The sequence below is a fragment of the Eschrichtius robustus genome, chromosome 8, assembly GCF_028021215.1.
Source record: "Eschrichtius robustus isolate mEscRob2 chromosome 8, mEscRob2.pri, whole genome shotgun sequence".
NCBI lineage: Eukaryota > Metazoa > Chordata > Mammalia > Artiodactyla > Eschrichtiidae > Eschrichtius > Eschrichtius robustus.
In genome coordinates, this window is record NC_090831.1 from 25,949,205 (window position 1) to 25,965,625 (window position 16,421).

The window sequence follows — 16,421 nt, forward strand, 5'->3', positions numbered from 1 at the left end:
TTCTAACATATTAGACAAAATTATGGATGAACTTATTTGTGCCTGACTTCCATTTTCTCCCTCCTTCATTAAGCAGACCAAAAAAATTGTACTCTATTCCAAGGCACTGTGCAAGTCTCTAAAAAAGAGAAATAAAATAAGATTTCTGCCTCCTGGAATTTATTTGATGTTTAGTTTCTAGGGTGCAACTCTTTTCATCTCTCTAACATAAAGAACCTCACTTTGTCTCCCAAATAAAATGAACCCTCCACAATTTTGTCCCAGTCTTGCTTCTGTTCTCATCTCCCATTATCTCCACAAGTGACTGAGGTATCATTCTTTCAATATACCCGGCACTTCTCCAGTTTTCATACTGCACCTCCCTTCTCTAATTTCACTACTCATCACCAATTTTAGAAACCTTACCTAGACTCATATATTTAGCTAACATGACACCATCTTTTTAACCTCACTCTACTCTATCCCCAAATATATGGCCTTCTTTCTTCTGATTTCCAGAGCTCTCTTCGTTTTTCTCATTATATTCATTACATTTTGTCTTGGATAATTTTTACCTTTTTCCTCTTAAAATAACTGTTAATTTGACCAGCATATATTTTGAATCTGCTATGTGCAGAGATTATAAACAAATACTTAGAAATGAAAGATGGGTCACTTTTTATTCTCAAGTCAGTAAAACGAATGCTCTGTATATCCACTGACTAGACAATTCATTTGCTTCATTTGTTTCCTTTTTTTTTTTTTTTTTTTACATTTAGTTTCAGCTGGTAGAACAGCATATTTAGAACCCAAATCTCTTCCTAAAGTCATTTGTGCTATCAGTAAAAACCTCACCAACAAGGCAGACATGCTGGTTAATGAACTTCTGGTCATAGGAAATACAACAGGGCATACTTATTGACTCCTCCTATCATACTTTGTCCTGTGATGGATTTGGATACGTGAAACATTTTGACCATAGATTTAGTTGACCATGTGACCTTAAATAAATATGTGATGTCAAGAAGGAACACTGGACAGTAATTTTAGCGAGGGCTTGAGGTAAGCAAGCTTCACTTTATCTTTCTCAGCACGCAAGGCTGCTGCTAATAGTGCCTAGTTTTCTTCTAACTTCCTGTGTATGTTTATTTTACAAGAACCAAATGATAAGTAATTCTAAATGGATTGCATTCTGCCCTTTGGGTTCATCACTGCATTCAGAAAAGTAGTATCAGCATATAATTGAACTCCAAGTAGGAAAAGGGGTTATTGAATTAGCATTTACTTTTCAGGACTTAATATTTTAAGTCTCTCCAATATATTACATTAGTAAAATTCTTAATAAAGTCTTCTCTAATTAAGTTAAGCGTATGAGTAAATCTTAAATATGATAATTACTATTGATAACTTTCATACCAGGAAAGTAAAAACTACATTAAAACATGATTTCCCAACTTCGGCCCTATTGATATTTTGAGCTGGATAATTCTTTGTTGTGTGTGTGTATGTGTGTGTGTTGGGGGTGTGTGTGACTGTTTTGTGCATTGTGTGGGATGTCTAACAGCATCCGTGGCATCTATTCATTGGATGCCAGTAGCAACCCCTCCCTATTCAGTCATGACAATCAATAATACCTATGGATATTTCCAAATGACCTGAGGGGCAAAATTACCACCAGTTGAGAGCCAATGCTTTGAAATTTGATGGCGTACCTGTACTAAAATTTCTACTGTGTAGTGGACAGATTAACATGTTTTTATTTGTTATTTCACACCAGATTTGATCACTTCAATGGCTATTTCCATAAATATTTGGGGTTGAATCTAAAGCAAGAAATTATATATGAAGAGGTGGTTAGGTTTGTGATTGTTCCAGGATAGGGTAAGATACTTTCTATTTAACTGCATGTACTTCTGAGTTTTGTTGAGTCTGGTTTGAGATATGGAGGATATACATGCTTCTGCTAGCTGAAGTCTATTTTAAGAATACCTTCTTCACAATTCCTGTTCAAAATCTGCAGTAATAGGTACTAATTCATGTGACTTTAGTATTTTTTTTTACATAAAAATTCAAAAAGTTATCAAAATGGTCTTAAATTCAAGATTACAGGTTTGAAATTCTACATCCTCAATGGCAACTGAAAAATAACACTTCACATCTGTGGTTCTCCACTACACATAAGTCTACATTTTTATGTAAATTATCTAAATTCTAGCAAAGAAGGTTGTGATAGAAGGAATTTTGAAAGGGTTTCATGAACAGGAAAAGAGAAATGGAAGCTAGAAAGAAATAGAAGCCAGCCGTGTGCTTTTGTTATGACAGTCTTTGGTTGAACAGCCTAGCTTACCAGTGCATCCAGGTATACATTTGTCCACTGGACTTGCTTAGCTTTGTCTCCTGCTAAAACCATTGGTCTTCCCAGAACATCCAAATATTCCTATATATACATATACATAAAAAAGAGTTACGTGGTTGAAAACTAGGAATGCAGTGCTAAAAAAAAAAAAAACTCCACAGAGAAAAAATTATCTAGAGTTAAAAATGAAGATGGAATCAAAATTATTAAGAAAGTTAAGCATATAATCATTCAATTCTTACTTTGGGTACTCCATAAATGGTATGTCTGCATACTTAGAATCAATAATATTTGACTTATATTATTTATACAATGTATCTACCCCAGTTTTTTTTCTAGTAACAAAATATTCTCTTTCTGAGGTTCAGCCAGCAATAAGTGAAATAGGTTCCTTGTGAATTGTTTTATGTTAATCTAAACTATTTAAGGCTCTGCGATTTACTGGATGGAACTACACAAATTTGAAATAATAAAGCAGCCACGTACTTGTTTTCATATCACAGATTGTTTGGCTGAAATTCAAAACTACATTTAAACATATCAAAAAATACATGAACTACTGTGCCAAATCTAGACATCAGGCTTAAATACAGCTGCTGTTTCATTTCAAAATTCAATGTATTCAGTATTCATTTCCACAAATGCCACGTTATCTGTGCTAAATTTTGACTTAGTTTATTTTGTAGACCCTCAGTTATGTTTAGAATTAATGAGTTTAAGTAGCAATTTAGGAATATTTAAAAATAATATACATTTAAATTAACTTAATTGCTTCACTCTCCCTGGTTATTTAACAAGCATGTTTTCAACTGAATGGTTGCAGAAAAATCATCTCCTTGTTGTAAGTTGTAATAATTATTGTTTAATTTTCTATGTTGTACCTACAACTTGGAGAAACTCATTTAAATAATTTGCAATAGAACCAAGTTGAAATTATATGATGAGATTGTTAGTAAACTGATTTTATTTACTTTCTATTATGTTTTTAACATCTGAGAAGAAAAAAATACTCATATATTTTTGCCTGAGTTTTGGATGTTTAAAAACACTTGGAACCTTAATGAAATGAAAACCAATACATTACCATGATACTCATCATTTTATTACAAATGGAATAGTATGAATCATTTATTCATTTTCACCTATTTTCTCCATATTGAGCATATTTAAAGCAGCGAAGAAATACCCTAGTTTGAAAAAATACTTTAAACAAGTTTTAAAAAAACATACCTGAGTATTGATTCTTATTGCTCCAATGGAAGGAATTTCATAATAATAACCTGAAATATATATATATACAGATTTATACATATAAACATTATGATAAAATAAAGGACCACAAAATTATTTTATGGCTTTGTAGGAGACACTGAGCACTTCTAATTGAGCAAACACTAAAATATCAACATCACTGATAAATCTGGAAAATGTTTGATGAATGTATTCTCATAGCAAATACACAGGCTTTATGAGAAATAACACTACATTTCTTAGATTGTATAAAACAAATGTTATTTTTCTACAAAGCAGTAGGGAACCTGGTATCATTAAAATTTTTTTTCATTGAAGAAATTATTAAAAATACACAATGATGGGTATCTAACAATTATTATATTCATATAAAATACCTGCCTAAAAATAGCTTTCAGAATAAATCTACGTTCTTTTTATTGCCATGTGGCATTTTTCAAATAACTTTTTTTTTTTTGGTCTGAGTATAAAAGTAATAAAGGTTCACTACACAAAGTCTGAATTACCTAGGAATGTATAAGAAGACATTTAAAGAAACAATAATTTAACCACTCAGAGAAAAAAATGTGCATATTGTGTCACACTTCCTGATATCTAAGTTTTACATAATTCAGATATTTTTTCATTCTTAATGCTTCATGTCAAGTTATATTTGATAAGCATCATTAGTATCATGCAATAAAATATACTCCTTTATAAATGTACAATATGATCAGATGTCTGCATTTTAATGTAATGTAACACTAATATCAAAGTTTCTTATGTGTGTGTTTTTTTAATAGAAAACATCTTCAGCATCTTATTCTTGCCTTGATTCCTATAAAAAATTAGCTATAACTTTAGAGTATTTTAAATGATAATATGTAGAACTAACAACTACCAAATTCTTCTTCTTATAATAAAATGTGGTCAAGTAAACAGACTTGTTACCTTTATTTTCACAGGCCATCCACTGAATAGGTCCTCTGTCATAATTATGTTGACCAACTGAAAATGTGAATACACGTACCTGGTGAATTGAAAAATGGGTATCTGTTAGGCTGCATAAAATTTAATTGAAAGGCAAAACAAAAGAACTAAAATAAAAAACATGTAAAAGCATGGTTTTCAGTTAATTAATGTGACAAGAAGAACTGAGGCCACTAAATCACTCAGGAAGGCACCAGAGAGAAACCACATAATCTACTGTAAATATAGACTTCAGTTACTGAATTTAAGTTAGTACTTGGGTGCCCTGCACCATATGTCAATCCTGTGGCAGGATCATGACTAAGGTTTCATTAGTAGAAATGGCATCTTTCAGGTTCAACCCAACTTCACCTGTCTCACTTGGTTAAGACATATTATTCACATATTTAGTCACTGCAAAGAAAAAAAAAAGTCCTATTTCATAGGTATGAGATTATAAAAATGTACATAGAAAGGTGGTCATTATACTTTTAGTTGCTTAGGGCATTATACTTAATGATGGTTTCACTACTTTCACATCATAGAAATATTTAGGATGTACATGTATGATTATGATGTTAGTCATATTACTTACTTTCTATAAAAGATGACTGGCATATATGATAAATATTTTAAGCTCCTAGCATTTTTAAAAAGAATCAAAATATTGACTATTTCTAATATATAATATGCAAATGTTTAAAAATTTAATTGAGATAGTGTTTAAATATAGTAATTTATATATTCATTGGAAGCCACTGAATTTAAATAGTATAAAAGCATAGAAGATAAATTCAATGATGTCAATAAGTATTTAATAAAATGGCTATTTGACTTATATCGATTTTTACCAATTTAGTAATCTAAGTAAACAGGTACTGTAAGTTCATCATTTTAGCTTTTTCTAAAGATAAACATGCAGAAAATCACTTTTCCATGAATTTATGGTCTGGTTTGAACTATGTTAAGAGCTTTTCCCTAATTCATGTCGATTGTTTGAATTGACATTTTCTAACCGTTTCATCTGTTTCATCTTTTGCACAACTGCAGAGCACAAACCTCAAAAGAGATTTCACATCTGTTCTCTGTTCTTTTGCTGGTCTTGACTGCACCGAGATCACATCATGACAATCCTTGCCCTAAAATGTACATCAGGGATGTTGTTTCACTTGTAAAGTTTTACGTGAGCCACCCTTAGGTCGTCCGGGTTTGCCTCGGCTAGTTATGTAGGAAGCCATACGTCAGAGTTTTAATCACCTCAAATTGTAAGGACAAATGACTGGTTCTAGTTTAACAGAAGTTGGTGACACCCACCTCTCTCTCAATCCCTCAAAATGCAAAATGCAGCCTCATTTCCTTAAAATCTTCAGTTGGGTCATTTTGGGGGCTATGTATTTCAACGTAGCGTCACTACTTACATCGTAAAACTTGCTCCTAAATGGAAATATTTTTATAAACAGGTTGGCAACCCTACTAACAGTTCAATTTAACTGCCATACCTTAAAAAACTGTCACGCGAATTCAGGGCAGGGAAACAATCAAGATGCTCCAGAAAGCACTTGGGGATGGCTTTCATAATTAACATTTGAAAGCATGTCTCACACTTTTAAAGCACTGCTCTATCTGGTCGCTCCTCTTACCACGACAGCGTTCCAGTAAAATGTTTTCCATAGAATACTTTTCAGTACAAAGAAATAAATAATAAGACTAAATGAATTATTATATCTACATCCCTAGAAATCAAACATTTCTAATAACAAAGAGGCTACAATTAGACACACACTATGTGATTATTTTGACTGATGTTATTCATTAAATAGTCCAAATAAACACAACTCAGCCAGAAAACATACTAGTAAAACACAACCACCAACAACAAAACTTGTTGTTTTATTTGTTTTGCTACAAAAGTTTTGCCTGACCCCCATCGTTGGCCTCCATGGAGACCTCAGAGGTTGTTCAAATTAAGGAATTCCGCATCAGAGCTGGGTGTCGAAGTGTACATTGTCATAATTAATTATAATTTAATAAAATTTTACTGCACACTAGGCTTTTTTTTTTCTCTCTCTTTATTCATTTATCACATAGGTCCTTCCCTGGCTATTTGAATATAGGCTGCATTAACTGATTGAATCATTCCCATATTACAAATATATAATTTTTACCGCTTTCTCAGTTGTGCCACAATGAAGAGTTGTGGCACGTGGTGTTCAGCTGCGGCACGCACGCGGGATCTAGTTCCCCGACCAGGGATCGGGAACCCGGGCCCCCTGCATTGACAGCATGGAGTCTTACCCACTGGACCACCTGGGAAGTCCCCAGACATTTTTTTTTCTTTTTTTAAAAAAAGATTTATTGATTGATTGATTGTTTGATTGATTGATTGCTATGTTGGGTCTTCGTTTCTGTGCGAGGGCTTTCTCTAGTTGCGGCGAGCGGGGGCCACTCTTCATCGCGGTGCGCGGGCTTCTCACTATCGCGGCCTCTCTTGTTGCGGAGCACAGGCTCCAGACGCGCAGGCTCAGTAGTTGTGGCTCACGGGCCCACCTGCTCCGCGGCATGTGGGATCTTCCCAGACCAGGGCTCGAACCCGTGTCCCCTGCATTGGCAGGCAGATTCTCAACCACTGCGCCACCAGGGAAGCCCCCTAGACACTTTCGAAGACATTATTTTTCTGAAATTTTCCTACCAATGGTAACTAAAATCTTAAAATTTACAAATTCAACCTTTCTATAGTTTCAGCAACTGCCTTACCATTACAATATTTACAAAATCTTTCTAATATATCTAAAATGCTTATTTTTCTCTTGGGGGATATACACATACACACAAAACATATGCATGTAAAAATTTAATGATTTTATAGATTATCTTAGAATTTTCTAAAATGATTTTATAAATATATATTTTGTTGAGAAAATTTTAATATAAACCACTCACACTTTTTAATTCTTTATATGACAGTGAAAAAATCAACATAAACATTACTTCAATCCCAGGTGCTGTACCCATGCTGAATTTGGCTTTGCTTTACACATTTTAGCTAATTATGTAATAAGGACTTTAACTTCATTGATTTCATAAGGAGGTGTGATATTCAACATTTCATAGTGCATGTACACAATGAATTGGTGAAATTTGATTATTTTTGTATCCTAACTTTCCACTTGGAGTTTTAGATAGTTTCATTCCTCCTATTCCACACTATATTACTGCCACCCCGTGGAAGAGCTAATGAACTAACTAAAATTCCAGATGCCAAATCCACAGAGATGATTGCTATCCCCTCATTCTTCTGGTGTTTTTCACTTCTTTAAGTGTACCATTCTTCCTTAGCTATAATTCTGGGGAAAGGAAAAAATAAAGTGATTCCTTGAAATAGGCACGATTTAGAAATTAAGGTATATTACATTCTCAAAGATGTGTAATTTTAGAGTTCTTTTCTTATTAGTGTATTTACATGATCTTACATAAAAACAAATAAAATGACATATAAAATAACTTGAAACACAATGTGCAGTCATACAAGCGAAATATTTCATCTGAAGTCTCCATTAAGCAAATTATTACTTTAAATCAGGCCTCCATTAAAGCAAAGTTAACTTTACATTGATAATTACAACATGAGATCCATGTAACAAATACATACTGGAGACTTCTGTTCTAAGTGAAATGTTCCTAGAAAATTTGCTAAATGATCCTGAACTGGTTGATTTTAGGCCATGTTTCAGAATGTTCAGCTCTGTGAGGGTTATATATGAAACATACACAGTTATAGATGGCTTTGAAAAATATTCTTCATAATGCTGGAGTCTAGGTCTCTAACAGAAATAATGTGCGAAGGTAGTATTGAATAAACGCTGGCTAGGGTTAAAACAGTTCCAAGATTGCACTACTGTATCTATTATAGTGCCTTATACAGAAATAGAAATAAATATTAAACGAAAAAAAATTGAATAGCTAAATGAGTGGTCTTCACGTTTTCCCAGAGGGACATAAGACAAACTTTGATATCATCTGACATATAAATCAGTTCATTATTATAATAGAGTAGAGCCAAAACCAGACTGATAGACCTCTTGCATTTTATAATGTGGGTTGTTTCATATACTTATATCATGGTAAATTCATAATCTTTTTTTTTTATGTTACGCTGACTTGCTCAATGGAGATGAGCAAACTTTTTCAGGCAAATTAAAGTATGTATAATACACTTAAACCATTTATGTACTGTATTATTCCTAGAGAATGAAAATAACTCATAATTATTGACTCGTGCTTAGTTATATAAGAGTATTCATAAAATAAATTGTAATTTGAGAGCGTATTTAATAAAATTAAACTTAAAACAATTAAAAATTAGTCTCTATTATTAGTTGCAAATTTATATAATTCGGCCTTCAGTTGGTTCAAAAATCATTTTTTCTCTGAACAGAACATTATAATTCCAAGATGTAAATTTGACATGTCAAGCCTGACCTTCTTGATCAGAGAAAACTTTTAATTAACAGCAAATTGGGTTATTGATTGGTTTCTTACAATACACCACTGATTTATCCTTCAGTTCTAGACTTCCGCTACTCTGGTTTTTATTTTGTCTTGTTTGTTGAAGACTAAAATACTTGTCTTCAATTAAGATTTTTCCAAAACCACAGGGTCAACCTATTTTTAAAAGCCATAGGAATTTCTTGTTTCCCAGCAGAACCCAGTTACTGGAAACTGTCACCTCAACAATTATCAGTTACCCAGAGTTCAAGTTTAATTTACAATAGGCAAATCTCCAAGGAATAATGGAAATGAGACTATGAAGAAAGAAAGCCAATAAAACTAAAATAAAAACTTCAGCTATCGACTCATGTTAGAAAAATGATGTCAGAAATGGGTTTTATTAATTTACTGTGCGTACTAAAATTTTTGGCATGAAGCCTATAAAAATACTAGATTGGACTGAATATTTTAGGAGAAAATTCTACAGTGGTTTCCATAATTCACAAGTGTATCAGAATCCAGAGCGTTTAAAATAACCTACATCTCTAGTTTTATAGCATTATGAAATAAATAAAAGTGTCCAAATGCATCTTTCACACTTAATTTATTTTATAAAGCCCAGCGATCTGAAAGGTTCTTACAAGCCTGCAAAGATCTGATGGCTTAGTTTAATCCATCTTAGCCTCTTAAGGCTGTGAGAAATATGTCCCTTAGCAGTAAAGCCTTGCTATCTGACCAGAAGGAAAGATCCTGGGTGGGCAAATGATGATTGGCATGGCCACAAGGCTGCCCTGGAGAGAGAGACACACACAACCAGACGGCGCATTCCACATGAGGTTATGAAATTTGGACTGTAGATCATTTAAATGACTGACTTTGCCACTTAGTAGCTGTTTAACTTTCAACAAGTTCCTTAACGTCTCAAATTTTGGTTTTATTTCCAAAATGGGGATGATGTTGATGGTAATAAACATCTTTTGTCATATGGTTATTACAATTGTGAATGAAGTAATACATGAAAATCTTTTGTATTATATGGAAAATAATAAGAACAATAAATATTATCTATGGTAATAAAGATGACCATGATGATGATGGTGACTACAATTGTCTCCTACAGTCAAGCTATCAGAATTCAATGAGGTAACATTTTCCATTAGTGGGATACTAGCCTTTCGTGCCTTAAAAAGAACTTAAAATAACTTGAAGTAACACCTTCCCAAAGGAACAAACTTGGCTTGCTTTATAACATTTTAGCAATGAACTCCAAAGAAAAGGAGCCAATATTGTCTAAATGCCATTGTGTCCATATAAGATATATCTGCATGGAATTGCCCAGGGTCTGACGAAGGCAAGAATTTCATAAGTGACCTTTGAATTAGTCTGAGTAAATCACACAAAGCAACTTTAAAAAAGGAAAACAAAATGCAGTAGGTTTTGCCTACATGATCTTAAAGCACCAAGCAGATATTTCTCTCACATCTCTTGCATGTGCGTACGTTAACATAGATACATGCCTCAGGATTATGTCGGTGTTTAAAATTTTTAACAATTATAATGAATCACCCTTGCATTATCAGATTATAAGGAAGTAATTTTGGGTTTCCCGTCCTTTGCATACATTTATGGTACTTGACACAGGAGGAATAAGCTATGGACGCATTTCATTTCCAAGCAGTTAGTTATAGCTCTGCAAAGACTATTGTCAGCAGAGGCCAGGAAATAAGCGATATACTGATTTATTTCAGGTGTTCTTCTTGGGTAATGCTAAATACTTCACTGACACTAATTATGAGAATACTCTTGAAAAACTACGTGTTGGACTGGTGAGGGTGAATGGAGAGGTGCCATCAATACAATAGTTTTTTTTATATAAACTTAAGCCCTCCCTACTTACTTATAAGATAACATAGCCAAGAGTGGAACATAAATTTTACTCTACATTCCACTTATAAGGAAAAAATTGTTTTAAATTATTTGCTTTTAAAAGAGCAAAGCTATTGAGTTTTTTAACATTTATGAATGTTTTATAGTTTACCTTCGAGCTTATTTATTGCATATTTATATTTACTTATGCTGGGCATCCTCAGGAAATATACTTAGCAACTGCTGTGCGTCAAGCCCTTGCTAGCGTCTAAGGAGTCAATGGTAGGTTTACAAACTAACACAACCCCTAGTTCATGGAGCTTTTAATAGAGGAGAGTTCAAGATAACAGGTGAATAAGTACATAATTAAAATAATAAAAAATGTAATCTGGGAGAAAGAAAACAAAGAGGAAAGATGGTGCTGAAATAGAGAATGAAAAAGAAGGTGTGTGGGGAAAGGAGACCACACTAGAAAGACCGAGCAGGGAAGACCTCTGCGCAGAGACACACGGCAAGCAGAGTTCTCAATCTGAGAAGGCAGCCACAGAAAAAGCAGAACAGAGTGCCTCTCCTGGTAGAATGGTTTCACACAAACAAAAGGCAATCCCAATTTTAGGTGGCACAATTCTACCTAGAAATTATTTCGAGTGCATTTTTTGCACTCTATGGCTTAAGTCTTGCAATATATTTTGTGCTTAATGTAATACTTATTCTCATTTTTCGTTGGATTTGTTTTAGCTACTAAATTAAGGACTCTGTAAAATGTATGGAAGTAATATTACTCAGACCTGAAGAGAATGTACCTGATAATATTTTCCTTAGTTTAGGCAATGAATTATCAACAGTAATTTTATTCTAAGAAAGCAAATGTAAATAAATCTGTCAGCGAGAAGGACGCATACACACATGCACACGCACACACACACATGCATTTTAAATTGATCATCTCTCTGTTGGGCCAGTGTTACTTGTAATTATTGTTTTCAGCTATACCGTAAGTCCAGCATACGTAATATATTTGGTTTTTAGAACACAGGTACAGTTCCTAATCTAAAGCTGAAAAATCTTCTGGAAACTGTTGAAAGTGCCAAAATACATGAAATGAAACTTTTTAGAAGCAGTGTATTTGTTAAACAGTATTAAATATTCTACAAGTCTGAATGCCCTTCATCATCACATGTTTGAACATTCCTTCCAAAGGCTTCATTCTTTCCTGATGGAGAAACCAGGCAGAGACAATTGAGAAGGCAATGAATTATTTGCCATAAATTATTTTCCCTACCATCTGTTGAAAAAGTAATTGACAGTTTTCACTCTTATTGTATAAAACACATATGCAGATTCAGCCATTTGGGATTTGATTTAGATTTTTGTAGCCTATAAATTATTTCTCTCTATTTTGGATCTGACAAAAGAATAGAAAAGACTGCCAATCATTTTTTAAAGAATTAAAAAAAATAATGCATCTATTGTCAGGCAATTATAACTTAAGCTATGCATTCTTTATTTTAAAAATTATTCCACATCTAACATATGCTTTTTTCCCATTTGTTCTTCTCTTTCGATTTACTAGTTATTTTGAAATTTTCATTTTATAGATTTTGAATGCCTTTTTATTTTTGATTAATTCTGAGAATTAACCTAAGAGTCCGAGAACTATTTTCTAGCTGGCTAGACAATCTTAGGTGTGTACTGCTAACCAAAATCCCTTTGCTATTATACAGAAGATCAAATATCTTTAATTTTCCTAGGTCTGGGAATTATCTTTCAACTCTGTGTCTGGTTTTACTTTCCTTTATTCATTTGTTTGCACTCTACGATAAGAGTTCATTTTGGTTTTGGCACCATTTTTAAGGAAGTCTCGTACACATGGGTGAGCCCTAAGGAATGGCATAGTTGCAGGTAAAGATTAGAAAGTGAATGCATTTTAATGTGGAACAGCTGTGTGAGGAGATTACCATGGACTCAGTTTTAAACTGTACCTATCTATAATCAGGTAGATTAATTCCCAAGAGTAATACATTTCAAAAGAACCCAAACATTTTGTTCTAATTCTTAAACCTTTTGGCCTCATTAAATTGTGCTGTATATCTGCAGCCTCATTCATCAGCTCTCTGGATGTACCTCATCACACCTACCTGGGTTGCTCTGAATGATTTCTAATGTCATCTGGATGAAAAATGACTTTAAATGAATCATTCAGCAGCCACATTAATGTCAAGCAAGAGGCTTGGGGAGAAAGTAGGATTCAAAGAGTGGTTTTCAGATTTTTTTTCTTAAAAAGCTCTCCAAACTTTGTGACTTTGTAATTTTGACATTTTTAAGCTACAACTGAACTTCTATCTTGAAGAGCATGCTTTAAAATAAAGTTATAATCGAATAAAAAATTTTTTAAAGTATTGAAAGTTTTTATTTTACTAACTCTATCAAATTCAGTTTTATACATCAGCCATTTGAAAGATAATGTGTCTAGTGAAGTTCTGAGTTGATAAACTTATTATGTAATATATGAATTTTGCAGGTAAAGAATTGGTCTGTCATACCCATACCCATCCTTAGATGACAAAGATAGACAATGATCTTCCATATCAGTGTCTGTGGCAGCAAATCTCTCAGACTGGGTGGATGAATGGAAGGTATAAGAAAAGTCTGAATAAGGAGGGAAAGTTAGAAACGGTTTGACAATTCACCCAAAACCCTTTGAAGCCATGTTTGAAGATGGTAGAAAAAACCTCTCTTATACATATACACACTGTTTTTAGTAGGTACATTTACACACTATTTGCACACGTACACCCTTGGCATAAACAATTAACTATGTAAATGTCTTGACAAAGTACAAATACACTCAAAAATATAAGTGAATTAAAAGTGGTTGTCTGCCATCATCTGTTTTCACTGTTAGTGGACACAGAACATACAAATACCAAGAGACAAATTTTGTGTTTAATGTGGTTTTCCCACATTAGGAAATTCGAAAAGCCATTGAACTTGAAATAAAGTGCATATGAAATGTGGTACAACAATGTTTCCAGAAATATAATTCCTACTTGTCCAATTCGATATCTGTGCTCTGTATCTCTCTCAATCCCTCCTCTTTCAAGGGTCTCCATCAATTATCCTTTCTCTGTTTTGTAACTATAAGCTTTCTTGTCTGGGTATCCCTTTACTAACCTTAACATATAATAATGATTTGGCTCTTCCATCTTTAAAACAACAAAATGTATGCATGCACATATGTGTGTGTGCACAGCTTCACCCAGAATTGACTGTCTTATTTTTTTCCTAGTATTTCTTAGCAAATTTGTGAAGATTTTAGAAAAATTAGTTTATGTTCAGATTTCTACGTCCTCATGCCTTAAGCACTTCTCAACTACCTGTCGGAATTTACTCATTGAACTTTACATAAGAGAGCTAAGCCAAAGTTACACACATGGTCCCTTGTTCCTGGAGATACGATGGACAGAAGGAATGTCCATTTAAAACAGATATAAATATGTGTGCATATATCTATGTATGTAAGTACGTATACATGTATGAGTGTGTATCACAGAACTTTGCTACACCACTGAAATTAGACTCACATAAAAAATGTAGTATCTAATTCCAAGGACATCTTAACTTTTCTTAGCTAATCATACATTTATTTTAAAATCACAGAAACTAAGCACTGACTACTTAATTGTCAAAGTTGCTTTGGAATTCACAAAAATTATATGTCCTTAGGAGAAGTGTGTGTCCTTAAAGCACAGCAACATTCACAGGCAAACAGCGAGATTGTTGAGTAAGATTAGATTCATCAGTTTTACAAAAATGAATTCAATATGAATAATTTCTTATGTGGTTTATTTAGCATGTTGCAAAATGCCTTTGTTTAAAACGTGGAGTTCTATAAAAGGTGAACGGGATGAGAAGCAGTGGTTCAAGATAATAATATTTAGATCGGACATTTTTAGGATATATACATAGAAAAATGATTTTCAACTAGTTAATTCTTCATATATTCAATCAACTGAACAATTTGTGAAAACAGAGGGTAGAATACAATTGTTTTCCTTACGGCATAAAACCTATTATATTTTAAAAAAAGGAAAAACATAAACTTATGATATGCCTCCAAGACATATTATTGTGTTAATTCTATATACAAACAGAGTTCGGGGAGAGAAAGAAAAAAAGTTTGGATGAAAATTTCTTCTCTTTTTATACATTTAAATTCTTTTATTTAAACCTGTTAAAGTTTTTTTCTACTCCTTGAAATCAGAATATATCTTAGGCACAAATTATGATATAGATTGTAACATTCATTGCCATATTTGTTTAAGAAACTTCCTTTTTGAAGAAAAATATCCAGAGGTGAATGATATTCCTGCTGGTTGGTTCAGATGATATCAAAATTAAAGAAAAGATTTATCTAAACTTATATTCACTAAAAAATGAAAAGTAGTGGGGCTTGCCCTTATATACCTCTATCACAAAATAATAAAATATACTTGAAATTATGACTATAAGACACTAAGAAGTCTCTTCCAAATTATCAGTGTATGATTAATTAGTAGAATATTGAGATAAATGTATTATATTAATAGAGTTCAATTTGGGCTAAATTTATTTTATTACATTTGAGTTCTTCAAAACATGGTAATGTTACATTATTGAGAATATTTAAATAAGCAAAATAGTCCTTACTCCAGGTTATGTTTTACAATTATGAATTTGTTCTATAACAGAAATCATGCCTCCAACTTTTGTTAGACATACTCAAGTTACTTATTGCCACGTATTGAGAACTATCTCTGAATCTGTGCTCTCTGCAGGATGCTGAGAGTTCAAAGTTAAACAATACAAAGGCCCAGTCTTGTAGGACCTTGTCATCTAGAGAGGGAACAGAGAAGAGATTTTGTGGGTAGAATACAGTGTGAGGGACGCGTAGGGCTGAATACACTGTGCTATATGGGATCAGAGCACGAGCCTGAAGTGGGAGGAAAGTGTCAGGAACATCCTTCAGGGGGTGATGATTGCCCAGGATTCTGAACAATAAGTAGCAGTTACTAAAGAAAGTAAGTAATGCACACTACATCTTAGATTAATACATCTGTATCTTCCCATTACTTTTCATTCTACTGATGTTTTTTAAACAAATATTCACAAAATCAAGTTACCATTTGAAAATATTCAGTCTATTAACAGTTCAGTCCATTTATCAACTTTTGCAAAAGGAATGGCTCTTCTGTATAATCAAAGTCACCAGGTGTTTTAAAAAAACTTAACCCCTGCATTAAACTTATGTCATATGACATTATACTTTAATAGCATATGCAATATCAAAGAGTTGAGTATTAAAAAATTTTGTGAATAATTTGAAGTTATATGTATTGGGTTGGCCAAAAAGGTCGCTCGGTTAATGAATATGTTGTTCAATAAAGTTCCTAGTGAAAATGAAAAACGTGTCTTTTATTTTTACTTAAAACTGAACGAACTTTTTGGCCAGCCCAATATGTCTATGTTTTCAACTTGAATCATTTTTGAAGTA

The 16,421-nt window shown here is 33.0% G+C and overlaps 1 protein-coding gene across 4 annotated transcripts in view; it reads right to left on the reverse strand.

Moving 5' to 3' along the window:
* CACNA2D1 (calcium voltage-gated channel auxiliary subunit alpha2delta 1) overlaps positions 1 to 16,421 on the reverse strand; it is a 500,765-nt gene that overhangs the window by 68,543 nt on the left and 415,801 nt on the right. For all 4 annotated transcript variants that reach the window (XM_068550454.1, XM_068550455.1, XM_068550456.1 and 1 more), the window contains 3 exons: positions 4,517 to 4,595; positions 3,566 to 3,615; positions 2,327 to 2,416 (listed from right to left, as the gene is read on the reverse strand). In XM_068550454.1, the coding sequence (XP_068406555.1) occupies positions 2,327 to 2,416; positions 3,566 to 3,615; positions 4,517 to 4,595 (219 nt within the window). The remainder of the gene's footprint in view (positions 1 to 2,326; positions 2,417 to 3,565; positions 3,616 to 4,516; positions 4,596 to 16,421) is intronic.